General features: G+C 45.6%; 1 protein-coding gene across 1 annotated transcript in view; it reads right to left on the bottom strand.

The window, feature by feature from the left end:
* blmh (bleomycin hydrolase) overlaps positions 1–12,061 on the bottom strand; it is a 66,547-nt gene extending 54,486 nt beyond the window's left edge. Inside the window, exons 1-2 of the mRNA XM_084316848.1 lie at positions 11,942–12,061; positions 9,330–9,527 (exon numbers count right to left, since the gene is read on the bottom strand). Coding sequence (XP_084172974.1) covers positions 9,330–9,527; positions 11,942–11,951 — 208 coding nt within the window. The 5' untranslated portion in view covers positions 11,952–12,061. The remainder of the gene's footprint in view (positions 1–9,329; positions 9,528–11,941) is intronic.
* Between the last annotated feature and the right edge of the window lie 481 nt (positions 12,062–12,542).

Below are 12,542 nucleotides of genomic sequence, written 5' to 3'. Positions count from 1 at the left end.
TCCCTGGATGGATAATGAATGGAAATATCGAATAAAAGAAATAACGATGAAAACCCGACTTTTCTCGGGTTTGGCGCTCAAGCGTCTGCGAGTTAACCCGACTTATCTCGGGTCTGGCTCTGAATGAGTTAATGTTGGATTATTATTTATATTATTTCCACTTGAGCTGATGTAGGCACATTTTTTTATTGATAAAATATATGATAATAACTAAAAACAGAAACTAAAAACGAAGCTAGTCGTAGTCTTCATTGATTGGGGACAAATATTTTTGACCAAATATCACTATTATTGCCCATTTGTACATGAAGAAAGTTGAGAAACCATATTTTCAATGAAGATATACATTTTCAATAGAGTATAGCATATTCAATTTGATATGCCAATTTATATTATGATAAATTTATTAGGGATGCACCGAAATTTCGGCCACCGAAAGTTTTCGGCCGAAAATGGCCAAAAGTGGCCTTTCGGCTTTCGGCCGTAAGAGTTTTTTCACCGAAACAGAAACAACCTGTAACCTAACGCGTGTTGTTGTGATGATGTCATCAAAACGCGGATTCAGTCATTACATGCGCGCTGTGAGCTCGTCATACTTCTCTTGGGATTCGGGAGTCGCGCTGTTTCTAGGGCTGACCTTCAAAGCTTTTTTTGGCAATCGAAGCTTCGGGGCCGAGCTTCGATTTTAATTCGAAGCTTCGAGAGAGAAAAAAATTAATTTTTTATTTTTTTATTTTTTATCTTATGTTGTGGGACTTGTACAGCACTTTCATAAACTTTGTTGTTTTTAAATGTGCTCTATAAATAAAGTGGGTTGGATTAATTAATTAAGTAGCCCCTTTCGTGACTGAGCCAACAAGGTTTCACTCGGCTGTGTGATTTAATTCAAGGTGGATCGCTGTTGTCGTTTGAACAACTTCAGATTTCATGGGAACTACCAATCCCCCAAATCAAGAATGTTTAAGATGAATGAAGTAAGATTTTGATTATTTGAAATATGGCCTGTGTAGACTAAACTATGCACAGAATTATGTCAGTCTACAAGGTCCGTATTCTACATGGTCCGGCAATGTAGACATTGTACTGACTCCACTACAGACCAATTATCAGTGAATGTTCATGCATTTTTTAAGAAGGGCAACTTCCACAAAAAAACAAAGAACTCACCAAAACATCTCAGTAGCACCTTATCTAAATTTTATTTCCTATTTTGTTTATTCATCCCAGTATCTTTCTTTCTTATGTGTGGAATTCTACAAGGCATGTAGGTGTATATGTATTTGAGGATGATATCCTTCAAACAGGCAATAGTGATGATATAATTTGGGCAGTGCTGAGCTGGGTTACTTTCCTCCAGTGTATTTGTCCCCCGGCCCCACCCAATGGCGCGCGCACACACACACACACACACACATTTAGTCATTTAGCTGACGCTTTTATCCAAAGCGACTTACAAGTTCTGTACGGCAAGACAGCAAGAAGGGTACAACTCTATCAGCTGAGTAACAATGTTTATCAAAGTGTTGCGTGTTACAGTGTAGGTTAGTTTATTAGGAAAAGTGCATGACAGTAAGGTTAGTCACGGTTAGATTTTTTTATTTTTATTTTTTATTTTTTAATCATTTCAGATAATGGTTGAAGAAGTGAGGCTTTAGTCGACGGCGAAAGATTGGACGGGATTCGGCTGTCCTAACTGGGATGGGTAGTTCTCACACACACACACACACACACAAAGCGAAGTAAAAAAAACGGCGAAAGATTGGACGGGATTCGGCTGTCCTAACTGGGATGGGTAGTTCTCACACACACACACACACACACAAAGCGAAGTAAAAAAAAATATTTGAAAAAAAAAAATATTGATTTTTTTTTTTTAACTTCGATTTTTTTTTAATGTTCGAAGCTTGTGCCATCGAACGAAGCTTCGAAGCTTCGAAGTATTTAAGACAGCCCTAGCTGTTTCTATGTAAACTCCGCGCGCAACGAGTCCAATAAATGCGTCTTTAACACTATGATCGCCGGGGACGAGTTAAGACGTCATTCCTAGCCATGCTCATTCTGCCGAAGACGCCGTAACTAGTCTTTGATGTCAATATTTCAAAAATCTGTGATCGAAATCATATTTCCCCTCCGGAGCCCTGAGATGTACTGGTGAGCTCCACTCAACTGTCTTAACGGTTCGAGAGCGCCATCTGGTGGCCGATCGGCAGATCAGCCAAGAGGGAGGAGCGCGCCAAACAGGAAGTGCTCATCCATATGTGCTCCGGGCACTCGCGATCGGTAGCCGCTGCCGGACTCCATCTCAACACACTGGATGATCAATCGCTCGCCCTAACTCAATAAACAACGTTATTTGGACGTATATAGTATTATACAACCTGGAAATGGTTCATCAGGATCAACATCCCATAATCGAAAACGGTCTACTCCACGCTGATCGTCCAACGGCGCGAGGAACATACGGTAAGATTCAGCGTTATTTTCTAACGTATTCCATATAAACTGCTATGATGAACATATGACCCACTCTGGATGAATCATCTAACGCTGCCCACGGAATTATAAACGATCCCCCGCCCATCCGGTCATCATCAGATCATACGTAGATCATTCTAGAAGTACGTCCAGTTGAAATTTTTCATCTCGCGCCGATTGCTATCAAACTGTATTTCATCATCAATATAATGCATTTGGAGCTATAAATCAAGTTCTGGATAAAGCTGCAGAAAACGATAAAAACATACTTATACTTTAGACCATATTTTAGTATGAATATGTGAATGAAAAAGTTTAACGTTGCTACACCCTGAACAATACATATAGGACATTGAATGGGCCATAATAATGGCAATTTAGCAATAGAATTTAAAAGGTTATAGCCCTGCAAAGAAGGGGAACTTCTCCATAGACAAATAGAGCTGGCAAGGGATGGTAAATTATGAATTTAACATGCTTTATCCTTATTTACTATATGCCCGTTGCGGTTAATCACTGAGTGATCTAATATGCATATTATTCAGAGCGAGAGGGATTGTGTTTCTCACATTGACGCTGTCTGTCGCGTGTCTACTGTGCCAAAGTCAAGAGCGCGTTCATCTGGGGACTAGAAAGGTGCGCTCAGTAGGTCTCTCTCTCTCTCTCTCTCTCTCTCTCACTAACTAATGTGATTCTCTCTCTCTCTCTCTCTCTCTCTCTCTCTCTCTCTTGTCAAGAATGATTGTTATAGATGCCAAATAATTCACCTTTAAAAAAAAACATCATGTAATGAGGGATGGCGGACCTCTAAAGTTGACCTAAGTTACCGGGAATACCAATTCACTATATCCTCCAATTTAAGAGAGAATTAAAATGTTTTGGTTGTTTTGTAGGGATATCATCATCATGTAACATAATACCATAGTTCTCCCCGAGTTATCTCAAGAGAATTCAAATTTAGCTGAATCTGAAGGAAAAATCCGGGTATGGGATATGAGTCAACATAGTTCATGGCCTTCAATTGATAACAAACATAAAAGGCTTAATTTTCATGGCAGATGCATGATATGTTTTGGGCATGATCTTGGCACCCCAATGAACAACCAAAATGAGTTTCGTCTTTTGTGGCCAATTATTTTAGGAGATAATTACGTTTCACATATTGATCCCAGGTTACCGTGAATACCTATCCTCACAATTCCAGATAAACACTTAAATCTCCTATTTTACTAAAGATTGGTGAGGTTTTATTTTTGGAAATCATAACAGCAATAATAAGGGTTAGGTGTAAACCAGAATTACTAGAATGTGTTGTGTTTTGTCTGTTAAAATGAGCAAAAACAAGGAAAGGGTATTCCCAGTAACTTAACAAACAAGTGCAAAAAATACAGTTCTAGAACAAGTATTTTAATTTTTTCTATATTCAAGAAAGTGGAAAGGAACCCAACATTTTCAATTGTCTGCACACAATCGTTGTTTTGTTATTCCAAGATGGCATTTGAACAGAATTTTGGAAAAAACAGGTATTTTTTGGTCACCTGAGTTAGGGTTCACCACCATGCCCCTAGTCAGTCTACACCACCATGCCCCTAGTCAGTCTACACCACCACCATGCCCCTAGTCAGTCTACACCACCACCATGCCCCTAGTCAGTCTACACCAACCTGCGCCTAGTCAGTCTACACCACCACCATGCCCCTAGTCAGTCTACACCACCATGCCCCTAGTCAGTCTACACCACCACCATGCCCCTAGTCGGTCTACACCACCATGCCCCTAGTCAGTCTACACCACCACCATGCCCCTAATCAGTCTACACCACCACCATGCCCCTAGTCAGTCTACACCACCACCATGCCCCTAGTCAGTCTACACCACCACCATGCCCCTAGTCAGTCTACACCAACCTGCCCCTAGTCAGTCTACACCACCATGCCCATAGTCAGTCTACACCACCACCATGCCCCTAGTCAGTCTACACCACCACCATGCCCCTAGTCAGTCTACACCACCACCATGCCCCTAGTCAGTCTACACCACCATGCCCCTAGTCAGTCTACACCACCATGCCCCTAGTCAGTCTACACCACCACCATGCCCCTAATCAGTCTACACCACCATGCCCCTAGTCAGTCTACACCACCACCATGCCCCTAATCAGTCTACACCACCACCATGCCCCTAGTCAGTCTACACCACCACCATGCCCCTAGTCAGTCTACACCACCACCATGCCCCTAGTCAGTCTACACCACCATGCCCCTAGTCAGTCTACACCACCATGCCCCTAGTCAGTCTACACCACCACCATGCCCCTAGTCAGTCTACACCACCACCATGCCCCTAGTCAGTCTACACCACCACCATACCCCTAGTCAGTCTACACCACCACCATGCCCCTAGTCAGTCTACACCACCACCATACCCCTAGTCAGTCTACACCACCACCATGCCCCTAGTCAGTCTACACCACCACCATGCTCCTAGTCAGTCTACACCACCACCATGCCCCTAGTCAGTCTACACCACCACCATGCCCCTAGTCAGTCTACACCACCACCATGCCCCTAGTCAGTCTACACCACCATGCCCCTAGTCAGTCTACACCACCACCATGCCCCTAGTCAGTCTACACCACCACCATGCCCATAGTCAGTCTACACCACCACCATGCCCATAGTCAGTCTACACCACCACCATGCCCCTAGTCAGTCTACACCACCACCATGCCCCTAGTCAGTCTACACCACCACCATGCCCCTAGTCAGTCTACACCACCACCATGCCCCTAGTCAGTCTACACCACCACCATGCCCCTAGTCAGTCTACACCACCACAATGCCCCTAGTCAGTCTACACCACCACCATGCCCCTAGTCAGTCTACACCACCACACTGCCCCTAGTCAGTCTACACCACCACCATGCCCCTAGTCAGTCTACACCACCATGCCCCTAGTCAGTCTACACCACCACCATGCCCCTAGTCAGTCTACACCACCATGCCCCTAGTCAGTCTACACCACCATGCCCCTAGTCAGTCTACACCACCATGCCCCTAGTCAGTATACACCACCATGCCCCTAGTCAGTCTACACCAACCTGCCCCTAGTCAGTCTACACCAACCTGCCCCTAGTCAGTCTACACCAACCTGCCCCTAGTCAGTCTACACCACCACCATGCCCCTAGTCAGTCTACACCACCACCATGCCCCTAGTCAGTCTACACCACCACCATGCCCCTAGTCAGTCTACACCACCACCATGCCCCTAGTCAGTCTACACCACCACCATGCTCCTAGTCAGTCTACACCACCACCATGCCCCTAGTCAGTCTACACCACCATGCCCCTAGTCAGTCTACACCACCATGCCCCTAGTCAGTCTACACCACCACCATGCCCCTAGTCAGTCTACACCACCACCATGCCCCTAGTCAGTCTACACCAACCTGTGCCTAGTCAGTCTACACCACCACCATGCCCCTAGTCAGTCTACACCACCACCATGCCCCTAGTCAGTCTACACCACCATGCCCGTAGTCAATCTACACCACCATGCCCCTAGTCAGTCTACACCACCATGCCCCTAGTCAGTCTACACCAACCTGCCCCTAGTCAGTCTACACCAACCTGCCCCTAGTCAGTCTACACCACCACCATGCCCCTAGTCAGTCTACACCACCATGCCCCTAGTCAGTCTACACCACCACCATGCCCCTAGTCAGTCTACACCACCATGCCCCTAGTCAGTCTACACCACCATGCCCCTAGTCAGTCTACACCACCACCATGCCCCTAGTCAGTCTACACCACCACCATGCCCCTAGTCAGTCTACACCACCACCATGCCCCTAGTCAGTCTACACCACCACCATGCCCCTAGTCAGTCTACACCACCACCATGCCCCTAGTCAGTCTACACCAACGACCATGCCCCTAGTCAGTCTACATGACCACCATGCCCCTAGTCAGTCTATATGACCACCATGCCCCTAGTCTGTCTACACCACCATGCCCCTAGTCAGTCTACACCACCACCATGCCCCTAGTCAGTCTACACCACCACCATGCCCCTAGTCAGTCTACACCACCACCATGCCCCTAGTCAGTCTACACCAACGACCATGCCCCTAGTCAGTCTACATGACCACCATGCCCCTAGTCAGTCTATATGACCACCATGCCCCTAGTCTGTCTACACCACCATGCCCCTAGTCAGTCTACACCAACCTGCCCCTAGTCAGTCTAAACCACCACCATGCCCCTAGTCAGTCTACACCACCACCATGCCCCTAGTCAGTCTACACCACCATGCCCCTAGTCAGTCTACACCACCACCATGCCCCTAGTCAGTCTACACCACCATGCCCCTAGTCAGTCTACACCACCACCATGCCCCTAGTCAGTCTACACCACCACCATGCCCCTAGTCAGTCTACACCACCACCATGCCCCTAATCAGTCTACACCAATGACCATGCCCCTAGTCAGTCTACATGACCACCATGCCCCTAGTCAGTCTACACCACCACCATGCCCCTAGTCAGTCTACATGACCACCATGCCCCTAGTCAGTCTACACCACCACCATGCCCCTAGTCAGTCTACACCACCACCATGCCCCTAGTCAGTCTACACCACCACTATGCCCCTAGTCAGTCAACACCACCACCATGCCCCTAGTCAGTCTACACCACCATGCCCCTAGTCAGTCTACACCACCACCATGCCCCTAGTCAGTCTACACCACCACCATGCTCCTAGTCAGTCTACACCACCACCATGCCCCTAGTCAGTCTACACCACCACCATGCCCCTAGTCAGTCTACACCACCACCATGCCCCTAGTCAGTCTACACCACCACCATGCCCCTAGTCAGTCTACACCAACCTGCCCCTAGTCAGTCTACACCACCACCATGCCCCTAGTCAGTCTACACCACCATGCCCCTAGTCAGTCTACACCACCATGCCCCTAGTCAGTCTACACCACCATGCCCCTAGTCAGTCTACACCACCACCATGTCCCTAGTCAGTCTACACCACCACCATGCCCCTAGTCAGTCTACACCACCACCATGCCCCTAGTCAGTCTACACCACCACCATGCCCCTAGTCAGTCTACAACACCACCATGCCCCTAGTCAGTCTACAACACCACCATGCCCCTATTCAGTATACACCACCACCATGCCCCTAGTCAGTCTACACCACCATGTCCCTAGTCAGTCTACACCACCACCATGCCCCTAGTCAGTCTACACCACCACCATGCCCCTAGTCAGTCTACACCACCATGCCCCTAGTCAGTCTACACCACCACCATGCCCCTAGTCAGTCTACACCACCACCATGCCCCTAGTCAGTCTACACCACCACCATGCCCCTAGTCAGTCTACACCAACGATTATGCCCCTAGTCAGTCTACATGACCACCATGCCCCTAGTCAGTCTACACCACCACCATGCCCCTAGTCAGTCTACATGACCACCATGCCCCTAGTCAGTCTACACCACCACCATGCCCCTAGTCAGTCTACACCACCACCATGCCCCTAGTCAGTCTATACCACCACCATGCTCCTAGTCAGTCTACACCACCACCATGCCCCTAGTCAGTCTACACCACCATGCCACCATTCTATTATATATGCTAGCCTACCCCTGATAATATTAATACATTTAATTAATGTGTTAGCTTGTAGCTAACGGCCTGGGCCTCCATGTTGTGTTGTTAACTTGTAGCTAACGGGCCTCCATGTTGTGTTGTTAGCTTGTAGCTAACGGCCTGGGCCTCCATGATGTGTTAGCTTCAATTAATGAATTACCGGAATACATATAAGTTACCGTGAATACCTATATGGTAATAGTATTCCTGGTAATCTCCCTCTCTCCCCCTCTCTCTCTCTCCCTCTCTCTCTCTCTCTCTCTCTCTCTCTCTCTCTCTCTCCCTCTCTCTCTCCCTCTCTCCCTCTCTCTCTCTCTCACACTCTCTCTCTCTCTCTCTCTCTCTCTCCCACACACTCTCACACTCTCTCTGATTGATAACTTTATTAACAGATTGAAGAATGGGTACAATACAGTACAGCTCAATACACACAATTGTTAAGGGGATGCAGACCAGAGAAAGACTTCCGTCTTGTTTACATCAGGGTCCCCCATTTTCAATTAATCAGGACATATATGACATACAGATAGACAGTACTGCTACATCTATACATTTATGATATACCAGATTTGCAAATACAGTACTGTTTGTGATACAAAAAGACCCATAATAGTGATTATTTATTATTTAAGTTAAGTTTTGCCATAATCATATATTTTTCCATAATCAGGTAGCTGAACAACATTGGTAAAAAAAATTCTATTCTATGAATCATTTTCGGCCTTTCGGCATTCGGCCAACTGTTTCCGGTTTTCGGTATCGGTTTCGGCCAAGAATTTCCCATTCGGTGCATCCCTACAATTTATGTTTAAATCAGCTTAGAAACTCATTTTGACATGTAATTAAATCAGGTTTTTATAAGCTGTGTGGTCAAATGCATTACGTAGAATTAGAGTGTGAAATGAGCAGATGCATGGCACCCCTGGACAGCTATCGTGGCACACCAGGGTGCCGCCACACCCACTTTGGGAACCACTGTCCTAAGAAGATCTGATATCATGATATAAACTGCTATCACAAAAATGTCTTCTGAACATTAGGATGTTTCTTTTTTCCACATCACCAAGCACCTACTGTCCAGTGCTGAGTCGTAACTGACTTGCTCTAGTGTGCTTGGTAACATCATGACATCTCTCTGGAGAGTAAAGTTGTGGATGTCTTTGTACCATGCAGTACTGGGTCCTACCTGAGTTTTTCTGGTTGGTGATTGGCTTGCCCTCTGTGGGGATGGTGTGCTGGAAGATGTGCACTGTGTCCTGAACAGTCTGCCGGTGCAGACACACCTCCAGTGGGTCGATGCAGGTGGACACGTTCTGGGCCAGCAGGTAGCGTGGCTCTGCCCGCAGCCGCTTGACAAAGGAGGCTATCTTCTCCTGACTCAAACCTGCAGCAGGGAGAATGGATCATTTCAGGGTGAGGATTAAGGAGAACCACAGAGTGTTAGCAGAAGGGTAGATGGAGGCGAAAGAAAGAAAGAAAGAAAGAAAGAAAGAAAGAAAGAAAGAAAGAAAGAAAGAAAGAAAGAAAGAAAGAAAGAAAGAAAGAGGCAGTAGAGAGACTACATGAGAATGCTTTTAGGGTAGACTGTCTCAGACAGTAGAGAGACCAACAGAAGACTTCCTCTTTATGATGGAATTTCCACATATCTGGCAATGTCTGTCTCTATTCCCTGAAGTGGACTCTGACACTCTGTACACTTATTACCCACATAGTAATGTCTACAACGCATAGCCTGGAAGAACGTTTGTACATTTATTTGACATTTTCAGGTAGTGGAAATGGTTAGGGTTAAGGTAAGGGACAGATTTATAAACAACATTTTAGGTGAAAATTATGACAAGTTACAGCTTTACAGCTTGGCAAAAGTTGGATGATTCCCATGAAAATGTCCTACCGGGCTGCCTTAGGGCCATTTATATAGCATGATAATGCCCGGCAAATGGCAAATCAATAGTCATAAACTAGCAATAGAGCCTTTACTTAAGCTGCCTTGTGACTTTTTCCTTACTACCGCCATATACTGAGGAAATCAGCCAAATACATTTCAATCATGACTACATTTTCAATCATGATGATAAAAGATGGACAGATGGAAAGAGGGGAGGAAGGAAGGAAGGAAGGAAGGAAGGAAGGAAGGAAGGAAGGAAGGAAGGAAGGAAGGAAGGAAGGTTATAACAGTATTAACATTGCACTCTAGGGGTTGTTCAGAGGACTAGCTCATATCAGTGATGTGGCTGCAACAGTCAAAGGAACCCACTGGAAAGTGTGTACAATTCAACAGCGTCAAAGGGTGGTGGGCGAGGTGGGAGGGTGCACACACGTTCTGATGGAATCAAATTGCCATTGGTGTGTGTGGTTTGTAATTCCATCAAATAACAGTGCAGAGCGATGAAACATTGGGAGGGACATTGCCTAGTCATGCACACTGCCCAACAGTTCCTCTCTCTCGGCTCTGTTCTGTTATTTTCCATTGACACAAAGTTGAAACGCACATGCCTGCACCACCACAGATTAGGACAGAGTCAAACTCCATTAACTGTCAAACCCAGATTCTCAGAAGAAGAAAGAGAACAAGAAGCAGAACAGGCCTAAGGCAACGAATGATACTGTGCGGGTATGATGACAAGGTTTAGCTTGGAGCGCAACAGCTGTGTTTTCACGAATGCTGACATAAGGCTATAACGTGGAGTCATGTACTGATCAGGTCTTCTTAACCTCTTGGCAATTTCACACACTAGTACACACCACCCAGGAAAGAGGGGCGTGTGTCGCCACACACACACACCCACGGGATAGGCTGAGCCAAACCAAAGTCATTCTCTCTCTCTCCGTCATACAGAATGTGTAAAGCATGAATGGGGAGGATAGACAACGTCACAGTGGTTTTCTATGGAATGGGGCCAAGCACAGGTAGCTGGGGTGACTTGCAACTTTGCACACCACCAGTCACACCAGTACAACAGGCTTTATACATGGTACACACTTTATCATGATTATATCAATGGACTAAAGTACAACTGGTCTGAGTCTGGCTACCCGAGGGCGCACAGTGCAAAAATCTCTATACAAAGTAAATTATCATAAAATGATCTTTAGTCAAATAGAATATCTCTGTTATTACAACCATGCAACAAAACCTTTGCTGTATCAAAATAAAATAATACATAAGTAACTAACTGGTGATCATGAGTGGATGGGTGCCAGCGTTAGACATAATAACTGCATTGAACATTTGAAATCAAAGCGACCTTCTCTGGCTGGAACCAGCGACCCCCTGACAAGTCAAGTTATATACAGCCAGGGCTAAGATTACAGACCAAAGCTATGGCTACAAACTTGCTATTGAGCCATTAAACGCATGAAATCACTACTTCTGAATTTCAAAACAATGCCATGTAACAATTTTGTTAAAGCAAAAGCATAGACGTATCACTTTAAAATGACGAGTTTTACATCTAGGAACAGGAATTCCCCACTACATGCCACATTTAGCTAAACGGGCTAACCAGTTACACAGACAGTCGCATAATCGCGTTTAGCAAAAGATAATAAAAAGCGTATCTGCTCTCATTTCGCGGCTGGAATATAGCGTTAATATTGGCAAGCTATCGACACGAACTGTCAACCTAGTTGAGAAACGAGTGAAAGTCAGGACAGCACGCTGCATGCAGAGGCTCAGGATGCTAACACAGCACAGCTGTCAGCCACTAGCTAGCAGCGTGAAACAGAGATGGAGCTACATTTGCGGGGGAAATAAATGACAATGAATGAAACAAGAGAACGTGGCACTTGACATACCGGTGTCCATGTTTCCGAAGTGTGTTAGCAAGTGTTTCTATTTTCCTGAAAAGTCACCAGCTCTTTGTTTATCTCATTCGCCGACAGTCACAGTCAGTCAGACCGATCAGGGTTTCGGGCGGAAACAGGAAATAGATCAAATGGCCCAAAATGTTTTAAGAGTAGGGTCGAGCTGCAGCGCCGGGGAATCCTCTGTAGCACCATATAACCCGAGTTTAGTCAGAGCATAGACTAGTCTAGAATGTGCAAAGCGTGTTCCTTATTAGACCAGAACTAACAGTACTTAGTGAGCAAGTACTGTAAGCCTATAATAAGGAAAACATTTTCTGGTGCAACTATACGTTAGATCTGAAAGTAATGGCAATTACAAAAATGGTAACAATAAAAACATACATCTAAAGTACAAGGATTGAGTGATTGATTGATTGATTGAAAACTTTATTAACAGATTGCAGAATGGGTACAATACAGTACAGCTCAATACACACAATTGTTAAGGGGATGCAGACCAGAGAAAGACTTTCGTCTTGTTTACATCAGGGTCCCCCATTTTCAATTCATCAGGACATATATGACATACATGACATACAGATAGTCAGTA

Source organism: Notolepis coatsorum (genome assembly GCF_963971535.1).
Source record: "Notolepis coatsorum genome assembly, chromosome: 1".
Classification (NCBI taxonomy): domain Eukaryota; kingdom Metazoa; phylum Chordata; class Actinopteri; order Aulopiformes; family Paralepididae; genus Notolepis; species Notolepis coatsorum.
Note: the sequence above shows the minus strand (reverse complement) of the source record. Positions and strands in the feature narration are given on the sequence as shown.